This window comes from Vipera berus (genome assembly GCF_964194415.1).
Source record: "Vipera berus genome assembly, chromosome: 1".
Classification (NCBI taxonomy): Eukaryota; Metazoa; Chordata; class Lepidosauria; order Squamata; family Viperidae; genus Vipera; species Vipera berus.
Window position 1 is genome coordinate 23098638 of NC_138202.1, and position 20553 is coordinate 23119190.

Here is a 20553-nt window from a genome sequence, read left to right on the forward strand (position 1 = left end):
TAAGGATAGACAAACACGTGAGAATAGCAGCAGCAGCACTAGCAATTGCAGTAGTAAGTGTAGCCATGAATGAGTGCAGTTGCAGTAGTAAGTGTAGCCATGAATGAGTGCAGTTGCACAAAAAGCAAAATAGCTGCTTTATGTAAGTGGGAATATGTGTATATGAGAGCCCTAGTCTCTGCCCTCGGAGATTAGGATGGCCCTGATCCTGCTGGCCTTGAAAACCTAGTTTTGTGTTTGTTGGTTGTTTTGACATATATATTTTTTCTCAGCTGATGCCACACTTACCATATATCTATTTCTATATATTTCTTCCTATTTTTTCCCCACAACAACCATCCCATGAAGTAGCTTGGGCTGAGAAAGAATGACTAATCCATAATGTTGTACTTGGTTTCAATTGATTTATTGTGGGTTGCCCAAAGGATAGGCAGTTATTTGAAATTGAACAAACACAGATTGGTTTTGGTTGGTTTAACCACTTAGATATGTCCGACTCTTGGCGACTTTATATGCAAAAGCTGTCCATGCTATCCTGTCAAGCATAGCTCCTTTCAGTTGTTGGAGGTTCAACTTTGTGTTATAAAGCCAGTTATGTTCTTCTAGTTTCACTAACCATTCCTAGCATCATTGCCTTCTACAATAAATTTGCACACATGGCATGGCCAAAGTAAATCAGACATGGTCTTATGATTTTAGCTAGTATTGTGTCTGGTTTTATACAATTTAACACCTGTTAGTTATTCTAGCTGTTCATGGTGTACGCAATAATTTACACCAGCACAATTCAAAGTTGCCAAGCCTTCAATCAGCCGTTCTAAGTGTCCAACTCTTATACATCATTATAGGGGAAACTATCACTCCAACTACTAGCCTTTTTGTATTTATATCAATATCTCTGCTTTTCCAGATCTTATTCATGTTAATCACTGCAGTGTGGCCTAAGATTAACCTGCATTTGATTTCAGGAGTAGAGCTGCCATTATAACAATTTTGCATCCAAGGAAGATAAATTCTTGAATTAATTCAAATTCCTCCTTGTTGATTTTAAACATCTCGTGTCCACCTGCACCTGTTGTCATTATTTTTGTTTTCCTGATATTAAGACTCAATCCTACTTTTTCACTTTTGTCCTTGATTTTCCAGATCATTTTTTCCAAGTCTTCCTTATTTTCAGCCAATAGTGTTTATATATCACCTGCATACCTCAAATTATTTGTGGTTCTTTCCCCAATCTTCTGGCTAACATCAGGCAGTTCCAGATCTAATTTTCACATGAATCACTTCAGCGTACAGATTGAACAAAATAGTTGATAAAATACATCCCTGACTCCCTGATTCTGAATCAATCTATGTAAAGTGTTCTCACTATTGCCTCCTGATCAGCGGACAGTGATCTGATGAGTCTGATCAGGCTGGAGGGGTGAGATTCAGCCAGTTCGCACCACTTCGGCAGAACCGGTAGCTAATTTTTTGTTGCCCAGCCCCAGAACAGACTTCTGGAAGTGGCATCCACACAGAGAACCGGTTGTTCACATATTTGAATCCCAAGAATGGGATAGGATGGGACACCAAGATCATGCAAAACCACCCATCGCCCATATCAATCACAGTCTTGTTATTCTGAATATCTAGTTTAGTATGTTTATATTTGCTGCCTCCTATTAAGAGAAACGTGATCATAGATGGAAACAGTGTAGCTCAGAATAAAATTACCTATGTATAAAGTATTCTATTCCTCATATTACATAATAAGAGAAGAAGCTATTTTGTTAGTTTCACACAGCAATCAGACCCATTCTGGCTGCATAAATATAATACTGTAGGCTTTACCTGGTTACTGAATGATTGCATTTCTTGGGTTTGCATACTGCACAGTCTGATGCTGTCCAAGCAGGTTATGCTAAGTCAAAGAAATTGGATAAGGTTATCACAAACCCAGATTACTATATTATGCAAATGCACCCATTAGATTTACACTCATCTTCAGAAAGCATGTTAGGTGAGTGTAACATTATCTTGAGAACCGATACCACAAATTTTGTGTATTTAGAAAGCCTTTCTGATCCATTCCTGGCCTCACTGGGGCAAACTTCCCTGAAACTGTAGCGCCCTGTGGTAAGTTCTGATGTAGGTTATTGGGTATTATCTAATGATTATCAGAAGCTATGTTTACCTTTCTGATGCAGGAAGTAAAACTGAGTTTCCATGAGTTATCAAGACTTTGTTTTAATATTTGAAACTGTGAACATACAAAAACCTTTTATTAATTATTCATGTGAATATCAACCTCTTATGTGCAAACGGGACTCATTTCACAGGACCTGTCTTCAGATATGTTGGATGGATTCAGATGTTACAACAGACCATATATCGTTTAGCAACAGTTTCTTGAATAAGCCACTGTTGAATGGATTCACATATAATGAGTCAGAATTGTTAATTGTATAACAAAATAGGTGCATATGACATCTTAACTCAGAATAAAACATGCCATAATATGGTGTAATTTTTTTTACTACCAAATACATTCTTCCCTCTCCTATCTGTTGCTCTAACATTAGTTTTAACTTGCAAGCTATGCATATTTGATGTTTTCTGGCTCTAAGGGCATAATAAATATTAAAATAAGACTTGCAAATTTCTAATGGCTACATGCACCAATAATAGAGCATAAGTAACAACTGGTAAGGAGTAGTACATTGGAGCCCTTTTAGTTCTTTGTGGTTAGGGAAACTGGTTTGTATCTGATGCAATACCTGGTAAAAATTATCCGTAAGATGTCCCAAAGGTGCATTTCAAAAGGCAACTGGACCTCCTTGGTTTTTTCCTTGAAAACATTTCACTTTTCATCCAAGAAGCTTCATCAGTTCTTGGATGAGAAGCGACATGTTTTCAAGGGGGAGATGCCTTTTGAAAAACACCTTTGAGACAACCATGACCTGGATGATTGAGAATCTCCATAGACATCCATAGCAAGAGTACAGATACGTTTTAGTGAAATCTTTCAATTTCCAAAACTCAGAGAGTTTCCTTGTTTTTTCTCTAGCATTAGTCTAAATATATCATTTGGTGTAATTTTGTGACATGTCATTTCCTCTCTATATTTACACAAATTTATAACTAATCATATGTAGACTGTTTTGAACTGAAAACACATCTGAGCTTGAAACTTGCCATTTTGAAACAGAAATAGATACTTTCCAGAATGCTCTGGAAATCTTCTAATTTCAAAATGGCATTGTTTCTAATCTGAAAAGTCTTGGTTTAGGATGAGCACGTCCTATTTTACACAGCCCTAGTCAGAATTGCTTCTCCCAAAATAGTAACATAACATTTTCTTGTAACTTCCTTTCCTTGGAATTTTAGGAATGACTGTTTTAATTGTTTTCTGAACCACCACCACCACCCCCTTTGAATTTTAGGCCTAAATATCAGATAGGGTAAAATAGTTTACCACAAGCAGGTGACATGAAAATTATTGGGCAAATAATCAACCTGTTTAATCTCTGTAGTAGTGGAAAGGAGGAGTGCACCATGTTGGATTTTCTGCCTTCAGCCCTAAATTGCCTAGAGCCATTTCTGATCCAAACATCCTAAGGAGTTTCATTTGTTTTTCTTAACATGACAATCTTTGCAAGAATAATATGACTTGAGCAGACTTTCTTAAAAATTAAGACCAGGTGATTTATTAGTCTGGCTAAGAACTCTGATACAAAGAACAGGAAAAAGCCACAGACCAGTCAAGAGAAGGCTTTTGGATTCTACAGTACTTGAGCATTGTGAAAGAGCCTCGTCACAAAAAACCCCGAGGAAGCCTGGTAGCACCTGTATCAACCCGTTTTAAAGCCACCATTGAGCAAGAGATTGCTGAATGTGCACACAGGTAGTCCTTGGCTTACGATACGTTTGTTTTACAATTGTTCAAAAGTTACAATGACCTTGGAAAAAAGGGACTTGCGAACTGCACTTGCACTTACAACCACTGCACCACCCCTAGACCTATGATTTCAATAACTTACAACATATGTTGCAGTCACAATTGTGGTCATTAGTCCATCTGTCTTACCTGTATGTCAAAAGATTTCAGGCAAGCTCAAGATATCAACAAAACAAAGGGGTTTTAACACAATAATTGTTAATTGATAAAAAGGTAAAGGTAAAGGTTCCCCCGCGCATGCTTGCTAGTCGTTTCCAACTCTAGGGGCCGGTGCTCATCTCCGTTTCAAAGCCGAAGAGCCAGCGCTTGTCTGAGGATGTCTCCGTGGTCATGTGGCCACCGTAGTGGTCCCTATTTTTCTACTTGCATTTTTACGTGCTTTCGAACTGCTAGGTTGGCAGAAGCTGGGACAAGTAACAGGCGCTCACTCTGTTATGCGGCACTCGGGATTCGACCCGCCAAACTGCCGACCTTCTGATCGACAAGCTCAGTGTCCTAACCCACAGAGCCATGGCGTCCCTTTGTTAATTGATAAGATACTGCTAATCTGTTTCACATGTAACCTGTATCTACATAGCCAACCTGTTGTCCCCTCCTTTCCCATCATCCCTATTTAAATCCTCCATCAGTCTATCCCACTGTTTCTCTATCTTAGCCATGGTTGTGTATACTGGCTGACCCAGCATGTTGACTAGGGATTCTGGGAGTTGAAGTCCACCCACATTAAAATGGGCAAGGTCTAGCCACTCTACATATCTGATAAAGTGAGTTGTGGCTCATGAAAGCTTTTGCTTTTTTTTTTACGTTAATTGAAAAAGGTGCTACCAGACCCTCTCCAGATTTTTTAAAATCCTTGAACCAGACTCATTTAATATGCCAGTTTGAATGGAAAAGAACAGAATTCAACTAGCCAGAGGAAGGTCTTATTTAAGTTTCAAAGTGTCCAAATAGCATTCTTCAATATCTGCTGGTTTAAAATGCTACATTTCCAGAAGGGACCCCATGATGACAGTGAAGCTCTAATCTGAGGATAAAAGGGTAATGATAATCACTAATATGTAGGAAAATGCTTACAATAGTATAATGCACAGAAAGAACAGATTGCAGAAGAGGCCTCAGATCACAGAAATGTATACAGGCTATTACTTTGTAAATTATACATTATAAACAACTGTACATAATATGGTGCAATAGCTTTGTTTGTTGAAATAGCAGGCAACTTTTTAGCTTAAGACACCTCCGCTTGTCTAAACAATGAAGGCACAACTGAATAGGGCACACAAGCTAAATTCTCCTTGAACAGGTGGGTGAAGCAGATTCCTTTCTGCTTCTCACTTAATCAGACCAATTGTAGTGCACTGTCTTGGTTTAGTCACTTATCTTTTCCCAATTTCAGCAGCAACACTACAAAAATTAAGACACGATGTCATCTAACATTTGAAAACAGCAGTAATATAATGGTCTAGCACAAACCTCTTGATTTTAATTTTTTTCCTGAAAAGCAATTATCCGAAGAGGTTTATAAAAACAAAATTAGAAACGTGACATAGGTCTTCATGTTTGGTGGGAAGTCCATCAATTATGGCATCAATTGGGCACATCCACTTGAAAGTTCTCCCAGGTAAACTCGCCTTGGGTGAGAACTCTTCATGAGCACTTCTCAATGCATCTTACCTGATGCTTTCTAGAAGGCCATATTGGTTGGGATTGCTGGGATATAGCTTTAAGATACCAATTTGGAGAAGGTTCTCCAATTAATTGCACCTTTAAAAATACACACACACAAACACACACACACACACACACACACACACACATACATATATGGAGAGAAAAGGTTGCTCGTGCTCCAGTTTGGAAATAAAAAATCCACCAGCAACCACTTTTGTTTTGGCTCAGTGCAATGAACTGATGTCAGTTTAAAATTAATGTAGTGTATCATTTACAGTGCAAAATATGGTATTCTTTGTCACAGCACTGAAGAGGAGAAGGCAGTGTTACTGATCCCCTGAGGAGAAGACTGATGGTGTGAGTAAATAGGCTAGAGTGAGTCTGAAGGCTGTTGTTCCAATGCTTGAGGATGAGTCTTGATCAGCAGGACTCTGGTGCATGTGTTTGCTGACAAAGGGCTCAAATACACGGTGTCATTGGAATAAATTAAGAAGAAAATGTAAAGTTAGGAGCTGCTATTCCAGTGTCAATGACTACCATAATGAAGGTCATTGAGGAGCTTCTGCATTTTCTAGCAAGGAGTGTCTGTGCAAAGGAGGGTGAGAAAGTTCCCTCTTGTAAGTCTTTGGTGGCAGTTTTGGTAGCTGAGGACTGGAATTCTGGCGAGGTGGGACTGGAGGTGCTGTAAGGCTATTAAGATTTGGGCTGAGCACGCACCAGCGACGCAATATTCGAGGTGATGGGGTGCCAGGAGGAGTGTTGGGGGAGTTTGGGCATGTGCTAACTTCCCGGAGCCAGTCGGGCTCTCTGTGAAAGTGTCCCACAGGTGGTGGCTGAAGATTGAATGAGCAGTTCACAAAGTGCTCTGGAGGGCGAAGGGGTACCGGAGGAGGAGTGTCAGGCAGAGGGTCTCTTGGTGGAGGTGGTGGAGGGCTTTGCAGTGGCTGATCAAACAAACCAGTGTAAGCTGGGACTCGTGGTTGTATCTTTGGAGGAGGAGGCTGTCTCGGGGGGACAGCAGGAGGATCATCATCAGATCTGGAACCACCCTGAAACACACAAGCAGAATCATCTAAACTGTTCCCAACATAAATTGTTTTGAGCAAGAACTTGCATTAACCTTCATATGTCTCCATCTTCAAATTTCCTTCCTGAATCAGAACACTGATATTCTCAAAATACAACATTGCATTCCTCTTTTTCATCATTCCTGAACTTGAATGTCAACTCCTCAGACATTAAAACAGTTTGATTTAAAGTTAATGGTTTAAAATTCCACCAAAATGAATGGAATTCCGCTCTAAAGACAGGTATTTCAAAATGCCTGGTAATACCAACAAGCCACATTTGAGACAGTTAATGTAGCAGATATAAAACTGGCACATGAGCTGATTAACAAGCAAGTGAGTATGTGATGGTTTGAGAGGATGCACAGGCAGATGCACAAACACAGAAGAAAATAAAGAAGAGAGACTGAGCAGTAAGAAATCAAATCACATAAAGCTACAAGATCTCTGCTTTGCTCATAATCTACAAATAAAAAGGTAAAGGTAAAGGTTCCCCCGCACGTGCGTGCTAGTCGTTTCCAACTCTAGGGGCCGGTGCTCATCTCCGTTTCAAAGCCGAAGAGCCAGCGCTTGTCTGAGGATGTCTCCGTGGTCATGTGGCTGGCATGACTAGACGCCAAAGGCGCACGGAACGCTGTTACCTTCCCACCGGAGTGGTCCCTATTTTTCTACTTGCATTTTTACGTGCTTTCAAACTGCTAGGTTGGCAGAAGCTGGGACGAGTAACAGGTGCTCACTCTGTTACGCGGCACTCGGGATTCAATCCGCCAAACTGCCGACCTTCTGATACTGTACACTTAAAGAAGATTCTTTTAAATAGAAGATTACCTTTGAGTTTGAAAGCTCCTGATCAAACTTCTTGCGAGGAGGCAGAGGAGGAGGAACCAGGGGTTCTTCACTTAATTTATGCAAACTTCCACATGAACTAAAGAATGATTCTGAAGAAAAAAGCAGACAGAATTAAGCGTGTCTGATTGCTTGCTTAATCTTTTGAAACCTTATTTCTTAAATGTATAAATTGCCCTAGTAATTATTTTTGTATTTTTGATACAAATAGTCCTTGAGTTACAACTACAACTGATACCAGAGCTTCAATTCTAAACAAGGCGATTGCCAAGTGAATCATACCCAAAGTTTACAATAGTTTTTGCCACGATTAAGCAAATCACTGCAGTTAAGTGAATCATGGGGTCATTAAGCGAATCTGGCTTCCGCCATTGACTTTGCTTGTTGGAAGCTATCTGGCAGGGTTGCCAAGTGTGATCGTGTGACTCCAGGAGGCTCAGCTGTCATAAATACATTCCTGGTTACCGAGCTCCCAAATTTTGATCACATGATTGTGGGAATGCTATGACATTGTAAGTGTGAGGAATAGTGGTAAAGTTGCTTTTCTGAGTGCTGTTGTAACTTCAAACAGTCACTAAATAAATGGTTGTAAGTTGAAGATTACCTGTATATACAGTCATGGCCGAAATTGTTGGCACCCCAGAAATTTTTCCAGAAAATCAAGTATTTCTCACAGAAAAGTATTGCAGGAACACATGTTTTGCTATACACAGGTTTATTCCCTTTGTGTGTATTGGAACACAACAAAAAAGGGAGGAAAAAAAGCAAATTGGACATAATGTCAAACAAAACTCCAAAAATGGGCTGGACAAAATTATTGGCACCCTTAACTTAATATTTGGTTGCACACCCTTTGGAAAAAATAACTGAAATCAGTCGCTTCCTATAACTGTCAATAAGCTTCTTACACCTCTCACCCAGAATTTTGGACCACTCTTCCTTTGCAAACTGCTCCAGGTCTCTCTTATTGGAAGGGCGCCTTTTCCCAACAGCAATTTTAAGGTCTCTCCACAGGTGTTCAATGGGATTCAGATCTGGACTCATTGCTGGCCACTTCAGAACTCTCCAGCGCTTTCTTGCCATCCGTTTCTGGGTGCTTTTTGACGTATGTTTGGGGTCATTGTCCTGCTGGAAGACCCAAGATCTCGGACGCAAACCCACCTTTCTGACACTGGGCTCTACAGTGCGACCCAAAATCCTTTGGTAATCCTCAGATTTCATGATGGCTTGCACACATTCAAGGCACCCAGTGCCAGAGGCAGCAAAACAACCCCAAAACATCATTGAACCTCCACCATATTTCACTGTAGGTACTGTGTTCTTTTCTTTGTAGGCCTCATTTCATTTTCGGTAAACAGTAGAATGATGTGCTTTACCAAAAAGCTCTATCTTAGTCTCATCTGTCCACAAGATGTTTTCCCAGAAGGATTTTGGCTTACTCAACTACATTTTGGCAAACTGTAATCTTGCTTTTTTATGTCTCTGTGTCAGCAGTGGGGTCCTCCTGGGTCTCCTGCCATACCATTTCATTTCATTTAAATGTTGACGGATAGTTCACGCTGACACTGATGCTCCCTGAGCCTGCAGGACAGCTTGCATTCCTTTGGAACTTGTTTGGGGCTCCATCCGGACTATCCTGCGTTGCAACCTTTCATCATTTTTTCTCTTCCGTCCATGACCAGGTAGATTAGCTACAGTGCCATGGGTTGCAAACTTCTTGATAATGTTGCGCACTGTGGACAAAGGCAAATCTAGATCTCTGGAGATGGACTTGTAACCTTGAGATTGTTGGTATTTGTCCACAATTTTGGTTCTCAAGTCCTCAGACAGTTCTCTTCTCCTCTTTCTGTTGTCCATGCTTAGTGTGGCACACACAGACACACAATGCAAAGACTAAGTGAACTTCTCTCCTTTTTATCTGCTTTCAGGTGTGATTTTTATATTGCCCACACCTGTTACTTGCCCCAGGTGAGTTTCAAGGAGCATCACATGCTTGAAACAATCTTGTTTATCCACAATTTTGAAAGGGTGCCAATAATTTTGTCCAGCCCGTTTTTGGAGTTTTGTTTGACATTATGTCCAATTTGCTTTTTTTCCTCCCTTTTTTTGTTGTGTTCCAATACACACAAAGGGAATAAACCTGTGTATAGCAAAACATGTGTTCCTGCAATACTTTTCTGTGCGAAATACTTGATTTTCTGGAAAAATTTCTGGGGTGCCAACAATTTCGGCCATGACTGTACTTGTTTACATTTTGCTTTCTCTACCTATTTTTTAATAGCTTCTGTCTTTAGGACAGGATGAGAAAATCTATGGGCAGTTTACTATAGTGAATGGAGCTGGCATTTTGGGGTTTTTTCTTTTTTTTAGTATTTTGGAGGTTTACAGTAGCGTGATCAAAGAAACAACTGCAAAGATTTTGAGTATCCAACTGGCTTTTGGCCACAAGCCTGCAAGCCTTTAGAAAGGCAGTTAAGAGCTGGGTGTTACCACAGGCTCTGGATCAGAATGAGCAAAGTCCTGGTAGAATACAATGCATTTTAGTTCCGATAGCCATTTAATTGTTTTGTTTTAGTGCTGCTTTTTATTTCTGCTTAATGACTTTATACACCATCTGGAGTCATATTGTTTGAGTCGGGTGGCCTTATTATTATCATTATTATCACACACACACACACATCAATTCAACACAGCGAACATACTTAATAGTCCTGTCTCCTCTTTTCCCCACAACAATCCTCTCAGGGGTGTCAAACTCGATTTCATTGAGGGCCGCATCAGCATTGTGGTTGCCCTCAGGGGGGCGGGTGGGTGTGGCTAGGGTGGGCGTGGCCTACTGGCTGGGCGTGGCTAGAGTGCGTGTGGCCTACTGGGTGGGCGTGCCTAGAGTGCGTATAGCCTACTGGGTGGGCATGGCCAGCTCTACATCGTTTGCATCAAGGGTGCCTATGGGGGCCTGGGCAGGAGTGGGACAGATCTGAGGGTCTCTGGCAGAAGGAGGGTCTCTGGGCCAGGGCCAAGGCAGCAGGGGCCGTTCCCTCACTGTTTCCAGGATGGCTTCGCGGGCCGCATGAAACCACTTCGTGGGCCGGATCCGGCCCCCGGGCCTTGTGTTTGACATGTCTGTCTCAGTGGATTGGGCTGAGAGTGAGTGACTGGTTCACAGTCATCCAGCTGGATTTTATGGAGGGAGGCCTAGAACTTACTCTCCTCATTTCAAGGCCAGCACCTTAATCACTACACCAAACTGGCCAAATATAAATGTTATCAATAAATCATTGTGCACAGTAACCCTCAAAAACAGGAAGAAATTGCTCTATTTTTTAGGAGGTTTGGCATTTTCTGAAGTCTCACGAAGCTTTAAGGCGCTCATATTTTCCCTCAAAACTGCTCCCAAAGCCCCAACCTCCCCAGAAGAATCTGAAAATCACCACCTCAAAAAGTTAACTGGATCACTGGTTATTCCCCCTGTCTGTTTTAGATAGGGCCAAAGATCATACAACTTTAGGGTTAGAGTGACTCTTGCTGCTCTTTTGCATACATATACGAAGAGACAATGGAATTGTAAGGAACAACCAGAGTACTTACTTGACTGTGGCAAAAGGACAGGAGCAAATATGCTGTTGTTGCTACCTGTGGAGAGAAGGCAGAAAGGACACAATCAAGAATTTTTCCCTGCCAAAGTATTGTTTAGAATTGAAAATACATCTAAGCGGAAAAGTGTATCATTAATTGTAAGTGACACAACTTTTTTCACCTGAAGTTGACAAAAGAGCATGAGGACTATCTTGGTCTTTTTGCAGCCTTTCCCTATTTGCAATCATCAAATGTGCCCCACAATGTTCTCATTGCATTGCCTTTTTCTGATCCTGATTCTGATAAGTTATCCTCAGATACTGTTTTCTTTTTGCTGTTGACACAGTTTGTGCCCTGTGCACCGTTTGGCACACATGACCATCTATTTGATTAGTGGCAAAATCGGGCCACCTCTGTGATGTGGGATCTGTCCAGCCCTTGATTGATGCAGGTTTGCTTTCTCTCCTCAAGAGAGTCTAACTCTTTCAAACTTAATTCTTCCCATACCAGCCAGGATAATAAACCGATCTTTGACTCAGGCACCGGGGTCTTCAAGAGGGGTTTTAAGGCTTTTAGGGGAAAGTAGAATGAATTTAGGAAGTCAGAAATGAAACACTGTGGGAAATAAAATATTTCATTATTTAAAAAAGAGGAACAGCTGCCTATCGTCAATTAAACCACAAGCATTCTGCTCTGAGCTCTTTGAAGCAGCATAAAAGACATAGGGTTATGGAAAGCATTTCTCTACATCAGGGGTGTCAAACTCACAACGTCACATGACATGTCACAACGTATCGCAACTTTTTCCCCACTGCTGGCAATGGGGTGGGCGCGATTTCATCATGACGCATCTGGCTGACATCCCTGCTCTACATTAAGGTAGTCCTTGGTTAACGATCACTCTTTTAGCGAGTTATGACAATGCTGAAAGAGTGGTACTTAAAAAAGGCCCTCAAAGTTCTGGCTCTCTCAGTATCCATTTGGTCATGTGATTGCAATCCAGGGTACCCAACGTTTATAATAGTTGCAGAGTCCCGTGCACATGATCACCATTTACTTCTCACAAATAAAGTCAATGGAAAAGCCAGCAGGTAAGGTTGCAAATTGCTTTGGTTAAGTCACTTGCTCTTTGGTGATTTTTTCCTCCAAGGAATCTGGTTATGGTACCTATAGTAACCCTCTGCCCATCGTGGCCACCCATGCACCTGTTCTCACCTGGCAATGCTCCTGGTGCTGCTGCACTCACCTCAATGGTCATCTACAGAGCCTCGTGCACCCTCGCATAGCCAGCAGCAGCTACCCCTAGCTCCTCCGTGCTTGTACTTCAGTGTCTACCTGGGTAGCCTCCTCCACACAGCAGCAGCCACTCCCAGCTCTACTGTACCTCAACAGCCCTTCACAACCCTAAAAACAGCCACCCCTGGCCCCAGAGCACTCACGCCACACCTCAAAAGCTACCTGTGCACTCTCCAGCACACAATAGCAACCACCCTCAGTGCTGCTGTGCTCATACTGTGCCATGCTGGACACTTAATACACCTTTGTGCATCCTTTCTCACCTGGCAGGATCAACCCGTCCCATCTCACGCTGCACCAGCCACTTGTGCACTTTCTCTCACCTTCTGCCACTGGCAACAAGTCACTCTGCAACATTTGCTTTGCGCTAGCCACTTGCACATCCTCCCCCACCTGGCAGCAGCCCCCTTGCCTGCCCATCGGCCTGCTTGGGAGCTGTTTGGGACTTGCAATTTCCTGCCAGCTTCCCTTCTGTTTGTTGGAAGTCAGCAGAAAGTTGTGAGCAGGTGTTTGCTTAATGAGCGTGATCTTTGCTTAACAATGGCAGCTGGGAGTGCCAGGATTGCCATCAGTAAGTGCTGCAGCCACATGATGTCATGTTTTACAACCACACTGTAAATGGAACTTCTGGTCCCAACTGTCATCATAATCCAAGGACTACCTGTAGTGTTTTGCAAGTCTCAAGCGACTATGGCAGAAATGTCTGGATCTCCATGCATGTGAAGAAAGAGACGCAAAGGGCTCTGCAGGCTCATTCATGACAGATGGGACCGGCTGAAACAGCACATGAGCTTTGCAAAACATGGAGTGGCTTTAATGATTCAAAGACGGCTCTTTGTTTAAATGTTTTGCATGGGCCTAATAAAAGGTGGCTCAGTGGGTTAGGACGCTGAGCTTGTCGATCAGAAGGTCGGCAGTTTGGCGGGTCGAATCCCGAGTGCCGCGTAACAGAGTGAGCACCTGTTAATCGTCCCAGCTTCTGCCAACCTAGCAGTTCGAAAGCACGTAAAAATGCAAGTAGAAAAATAGGGACCACTACGGTGGGAAGGTAACAGCGTTCCGTGCGCCTTTGGCGTCTAGTCATGCCGGCCACATGACCACGGAGACGTCCTCGGACAAGCGCTGGCTCTTCGGCTTTGAAACGGAGATGAGCACCGGCCCCTAGAGTCGGAAATGACTAGCACGCATGTGCGGGGGAACCTTTACCTTTTTAATAAAAGGTTAAGGAATAGAAAAGGAATGGTGAGCATAAAGATTTGGGGGTTAAATCATTGCTCTCCATTGAGCCACTAACACTTGAGTTCAGTTATAAATGGCATAAAAAGAAATACATCTTGTTCCAGATCTCAAAAGTTAAAAGACAAAAATGCTGCATTCGGAATGCATTAACTCAGTGACTAGAATCTTTCAGAAGAAGTATTCCCATCCACCTCTCATCCTCTAAGCCAGACTTAACTTCATATGATAGGAGCAGTAAACCTGCAAATATCAGAAATAATTTTACTTTTATTATTGTAATTTAAGAACCTAAGGTCATTCAGAATACTTACCATAGGAGCTATTGAGATCAATGTCTATGAATACACTGACTTCTGACGAGGCAGACGCTGGAGGAGTGGATGGTATGTTTGGTGAGGTTGGTGCCGATGCTGCAGACTCCTGTTCAGTTTCAGTGATTCTACTAAAACTAATCTTATATGGCTCCTTTTCAAGAGGAGTTGGATGGCCTCTCAATGTGCCAGATGTGGAGCTGTGCCTGCCAGCATTTGGCCTTATTCCAGGAGATTTTAGAGAGTAGCTTGTTTTCCTAGGCTAAAAGAGAGGGGGGGAAAACCCCAGTTTTATCCTATTTTGTTTCTTTGAGCTATTTTGTTTTATGTCTAGAAATACAAGGAAATAAATCAGTGCAAAAAAGACTAATCATGTTAAACTAAGAAAAAAATTTTCCCCTTCCTAAGCCATCTTTTAGAATGAAATACTAATTTCAACAATACCTCCCTTCAAACTACAATTGACTGCACGCCTTTGATATCTCCTCTGATACAGAAGGAAGCAAAATCTTCATTTTGCTTTGAAATAGAATTCTCCGTTGGAAACAAAGCAAAACATCTTTTGAGGGCTTAGATTAATGTAAACATTAATTATGTGGAATAATTCAGAACACTCCACTGAAAAGTGCCATTTAACACTACAAAGTAATTTTGTGGTGTTAGTACATTGAGATTATTACACTTTTTCATAGAAACCTTGCAGGTTTGAGAAAAGAGCAGTTATCTCTCCAAACGGCACACATCTCTCAGCGCACACCATTATTTTTTCTACAAATCAAATATATACACTATTGAATGGACTGCTACACAGGTAGTCTTCACTTATCATCCAGTTGTTCAGTGACTGTTTGAAGTTACAACGGTGCTAAAAAAAGTTCATGATGTTCTCAAAGTTCCAGCCCTCACAGAATCTCCACAGTTACGTGATTGCAATCAAGGCACTTGGCAACCACTGATATAACAGTACCCTGTAGTCGCAGGCTTACTATTTGCAACCATCCCAAAGCAAAGTCAATGAGAAAGCCAGCAGGGAGGGTTGCAAGTCGCTCCAGTAAGTTGCTTGCCCAGCGACAGCCGCCCCCAGCCCTGCCACACTTGTGGGCCATTTGTGCACACACACCCCTGCCTGGCATTAGCCATTCTTGGCCCTGTTGTGTTCATGATGCGCCTCGTGGGCCATTTCCCCAACAGGTAGTAGCCATCCCTGCCCTGCTGCACTCATACCATACCTTGCCCTGCCTGCCATCCTGCTTGTGAGCTTCCTAGGGCTCAGTGGCCCTTGATTATTGCATAATGATGGCGATGGAGAGTACTGGGATTGCTGTTGTTAAATGTTGAAGTCATGTAATGTTGTGCATCACATCTGCATCACTTAGTAGCAGAAATTCTAGTCCCAATTGCTGTCATTAACTGAGGACTAGCCGAACACTCTTTAAATACTTACATATCTAGAAGGCTGCTTGCAATTTCGGGGCTCAATCTCCTGAGATTTGTTGAATAAATAGTCTGTGAATTCTTTTTCCGGGTAATTTCCCATGGGGTTCAAATTTTCAAAGAATCTCTGAAAAAACAAAAAAGTAACTTTTCAGCCAACTGTATCGTAACAAGAAGTCAGTGTCAGCGTATGCAACCCCCGTCCCCAGTAAGATTTTAGGAATCCCATTTGTTCCCAGGCTCTCCATCAGTCTACACTGTATCATATTTTTCTTTCTCAGATAGCCTGAGCAACCTTGGCATTATTTATGGATTGGACTGCATGTGTACACAGTGTAGGTAACAAATGGTTCTACAGGAAGCCCTCAACTTACAACAACAATTGGGATCGGAATTTTGGTCACTAACGTATTCATTAAGCAAGTATACATGACAAGACCTGTTTTTACTGTGGTCACTAAGCGAATCATAAGGCCATTAAGCAAACCCAGCATCTCCAATTTACCTTGTCAAAAAACAGCTGGGAAGGTCGCAAATCACAGTCACAAAGACTGCAGGATTATGCAACCTGTCATAAAGACAAGCAGGCGGCCAAATGCCTGAACTGTGATCACGTGACCACAGGGATAGCGCAACAGTCATGTGATGACAGGTTCTAAATCACTTTTTCTGAAACCATCATAATTCTGAATTACTGTTAAATGGTTGTAAATCAAGGAGTACTTGTACTTCCATACATATTAAACTGAAAGCAAAAATCCTGTCCAGAATATGAATGGCTAGTTCAGTCAAATGGTGGCTGCAGTGTACTCTCACCTATTTTCACAAGCTATTATTTTCATCAAGAAAATCTTAAGAATCTGGACACTTAAGTCAGACATGTCAAACTCGTGACGTCATGTGACGTATTGGAGTTTTTCCCCCGTTGCTGGCAATGGGGTGGGCATGGTTTCGCCGGCAGTTTGACACCCCTGCTTTAAGTGATTTACTGCTAAATCTAATCCTCAGCGTTGTAGAACACACTAATGTACAATGACATAATTGGAAGGGACTTTAGAAAGGTCTACAACTCTCCACTTAAACCCTCTGAAAAATTACTCTTCAACCTCCTTTGAAGACCTCTAGCAAAGACAACCCACTTTTTTAATTGGCAGCTTATTCCATTGGCAGGTAGCTCTTATCATCAGGAAATTTCTTCTGAAATCTAGCCTGATTCCGCTTCCTCATACTTTTAACACATTGGTTTTAGTACTGCCTTTTAGACAATAGAAAATATGTCTACTTCTGTTTCTGTGTGACAACCCTTCAGATGTTTTGAAGGGGCTAACATATCTCTGTACAGTTTATTTTCTGAGAGCTAAACATATCCAGATAATTTAATGGTTCCTCACAAAACCTGATTTCCTGGTAGCCTTCCCCTGGATTTGCTCCCATTTGCTGCTGTCTGTTATGAAATGTGGTGCTCAGAACTTGAGTGTGACCTGAGCAGAACAGGGTGGTAAATTTCCAGTGATCTGCCCACTTTGTCTCCATTATTGCAGCCCAGGATAACATTTGTCTTTTTTGCAGCTGCATTACACCGATGGCTTAGTACCAAAGTACCAAAACACTATCTCTCATCTTATCAGATCCAGAGGGAATTCTCTCTGCAGTGCTGTCCAATTACCCGGATGTCTGGTTCAACACGTAAACAGTAAGGCTGGTTCTGATACTGTTGGATTTCTCCTGTGATTTCAGCCACCTTCCTCCTTTTACTGAAGTTGATCAGTCCTTTCCCTCGTCTTTTTAGGAAGTCAGGATTCCCTTCTTCTGTCTTTAGAATGTTTGTTAAGTATATCCCTAAATAGAGGGAAAGGGCAAAAGGCTATTAGCTTCTTCGCATCCATTTTTTCTTTTTTCTTTATGACCATAACACAGACATGTCAAACACAAGGCCCGGGGGCCAGATCCGGCCCGCTAAGTGGTTTCATGTGGCCCGCGAAGCCATCCTGGAAACAGGGAGGGAACGGCCCCCACTGCCTTGGCCCTGGCCCAGAGACCCTCCTCCTGCCAGAGACCCTCAGATCTGTGCCACCCCTGCCCAGGCCCCCATAGGCACCCTTGATGCGAACGATGTAGAGCTGGCCACGCCCACCCAGTAGGCCACGCCCACCCTGGCCCTACCCACCTGGCCCCTTGAGGGCAACCGCAATGCTGATGCGGCCCTCAATGAAATTGAGTTTGACACCCCTGCCATAACAGAAATGCTTCCTTCAGAAAAATTAGCCTTAAATGGTAACTACACATGAAGTATTGCATTATCATTTTAGAGCTTTAGAATGTCTAGCAGAAGCAACTGACATTTCAGATTATGAGAACTTAATGAGGGTATTTTAGGGAAGTATTTTTTTAAAAAATTTCTGCATCCAGGTAATAACTCAACCTACTTTTATGGGTTGTTGCGCTGTGTAATAAATTATCAAAATCAATCATAAATAGGGGGCAAGATTCCTCATAACTCACATGCAACCCCTATCAAGTAAGAATGTAAAATAACATGTTATGAACATATTTTATAGTACATTTCACAGTGAGACATACAGTTGTACCCATGCCTGTTCATCATTAAAACAGACACCAAGATTCCTTTTCTCCCCTGTAGACCCTACCCACTTCTCCCAAGCCTGAGTGAATTTTTGATACATGTCTGAAAGGTGAGAGGGAAGTGAAAGTTATGCTGTCCAACTCCGAATAGCAGCAAATGAAAAAATGGCTAGCTTCTGTTGGATCAACCCTAACTTAAGAATGACTCAATTTCCTGACAAAACGCAGTGAAACCTCAAAGAAGCCACATCACTAAACTATTTTGGACCATTAAGTAATTATTATTATTAAATTTATATACCACCCTTTCCCGAAGGACTCAGGGCAGTTTAATAAGCTTACTAATTTCTAGTATGCCTTCCAGTAATATGTTATGACCTTAGATCCCCTCCCCCAAAGTGGGCTGAAATGTACAAAAAATAGGCAGCATTTGATGGTATACTAAATAAATTTAGTTAGCACAGTACTTCTTTGGAACCCTACTCTAATGGCATTTCATCAATCATCTCAAATCTAAACACCTTTTGGTTTTCATAATCAAGGAAAGAAAAATATTCAGCAGAAAAGGACTCTCTCAAAAACACCCTAGAAAGAATGTCATAATTTCCTTAACCATTTATGTATTAACAAGAATATAAGAAACAGCCATTTTTTCCATCTCTGTTGTGTAACTTACCAAAGAAAGGCACACATGGTGGATTGATTGATTTGAGTTTAGCAAGGTATTTCTTAAAATGATCTTGACTTAATTCTACTGCTTCGTCTAAAATTTTCTTTTTTCTTTCTTGCAGTGCCTGATATTGGATAGAAAAAAAATCCACATTTTGATATTGTAGGATTGATCTGTGTAATATTCAGTGCTGACCAGAAATTGTGAAATCTTCAAAACATCTCTCTGTTCTATATCATTTCTCAGCTAATACTGGTCTTTGCTGTCCAATTGCCTTACACAGAATCATCTTGGTTGCTATATATTCTCTTTTTTTGTTATTAAAATACATGTTCTAAGGACAGAAATAAATGGCTGTAGACTAAAATAGTAAAACATTTTCTTTGAGTATAATGCAAAATAATTCAATAATTGGTAAATCCAGAATAAAATGGAACAATGAATATTGAGCTAGGATTTACTTTACATTACCACAGATTGGAAACCTTATTTAACCCACCCCCAAAAAATCTCGTCATGATTTATGTGATGTGATATATGCGTTGAACTCCTGTACAAAAGGCAGGATGCAAAGTTGACAAAAAAGAAAGCATTATTTCACCTAGTGTCTGTGCATAGCTTGTATTTTTTTTTCTATTTCCTTATTCCTTTCCCTCCTTCCCAGAATTTCCTCCCTTTCAGATGGAGATTGCTTGGATGAGCTGTCTCTTCCTGAACTGCTTTTCTTTGTGTGCAGGCAAAGGTGCTACCTGCAAGTTACCTCAGCTCTGCAGCCTTGATTAGTTAAGGTGTGTGTGTGTGTGTGTGCGCGTGCGCGCGCACAGTGGTTAGAATGCAGTACTGCAGGCTAACTCACTGCTCACTCCAGGAGTTTGATTCTGACCAGCTCAAGCTTGACTCAGCCTTCCATCCTTCTAAAGTTGGTAAAATGTGGACCCAGATGGGTGGGGGCAATATGTTGACTCTGTAAACTGCTTAGAGAGGGCTGTAAAGCATTGTGAGGAGGTATATAAGTGCTATTGCTAATTAGCACCCAGACCCAGCTTGCACTGCTTTCTGAAATGGGCATAATCCTAATCAATTTGATCCCAAAGGCTTCCTTTTGTATCCCTAAATGGCCTAACCAGGGGCATGTCAAGCATGCTGATGCTAATACACATACTTTCAAAGTATATTCCAGATTGTGTGCTTGCTTATTCTCTAGTAATTTCTTCCTCTCCAATGAATTTAAAAACAGACGTTGATTTTTCCTTGCTAATTTACCCAAAACTAAGGTAAGGATTCCAAAGGATGGGGGAGGGGGAAAAAGGACTGTAAGATTTGCCCCCTTTCCCAGCTTCCTTGTGAGAGATTAACCTTCCCCACAGTTAGGGTTCATCTGGCTGACTGGGGTCATAATCTGCTGATATTGTAAATATTTATGGACTATTACTTAATAAATGTTTTATAAGCTTTATTAAAGATCTGGTGTCTCTTTTGGTGTTCTGCTTTGATATCTATCCTGCAAATTCTAAATTATGTGTACACACACAGATTATCAGAAATCTTAAGTATGGGAAATAATTCTCACCATGTTATTCATATCTGTACTGAACTGCATCTGCCATTATTATAAAACAACTGTATCATTGGTCACATATTGACTATTGGTCAGCCGCCAAGACTTACTTCAAACGTGTGGTCTAGTCTGTACACGGAGACAGAATTCATTGCACTGACTATTTCAAGCACTCCATTGAAATTATTTAAGTCTTGGAAAACCTGCAAAATTTCTATAATCCTGCTTAACACAGCCACTCGCTCTTCGAAGTTTTCCATTTCTACTATACACCTAATTTAGAAAAAGGAGGAAAAAAACAGTAGAGGTTTGTTGGATGCTATTTTAAAACTATTGTCTTACTCTCATTTTGAATCAGTCCA

The 20553-nt window shown here is 41.4% G+C and overlaps 1 protein-coding gene across 1 annotated transcript in view; it reads right to left on the bottom strand.

Moving 5' to 3' along the window:
• SOS2 (SOS Ras/Rho guanine nucleotide exchange factor 2) overlaps positions 1–20553 on the bottom strand; it is a 44244-nt gene that overhangs the window by 1848 nt on the left and 21843 nt on the right. Inside the window, exons 16-23 of the mRNA XM_081336075.1 lie at positions 20302–20464; positions 18640–18757; positions 17047–17219; positions 15391–15507; positions 13947–14208; positions 11113–11157; positions 7507–7616; positions 1834–6660 (exon numbers count right to left, since the gene is read on the bottom strand). Coding sequence (XP_081192201.1) covers positions 6160–6660; positions 7507–7616; positions 11113–11157; positions 13947–14208; positions 15391–15507; positions 17047–17219; positions 18640–18757; positions 20302–20464 — 1489 coding nt within the window. The 3' untranslated portion in view covers positions 1834–6159. The remainder of the gene's footprint in view (positions 1–1833; positions 6661–7506; positions 7617–11112; positions 11158–13946; positions 14209–15390; positions 15508–17046; positions 17220–18639; positions 18758–20301; positions 20465–20553) is intronic.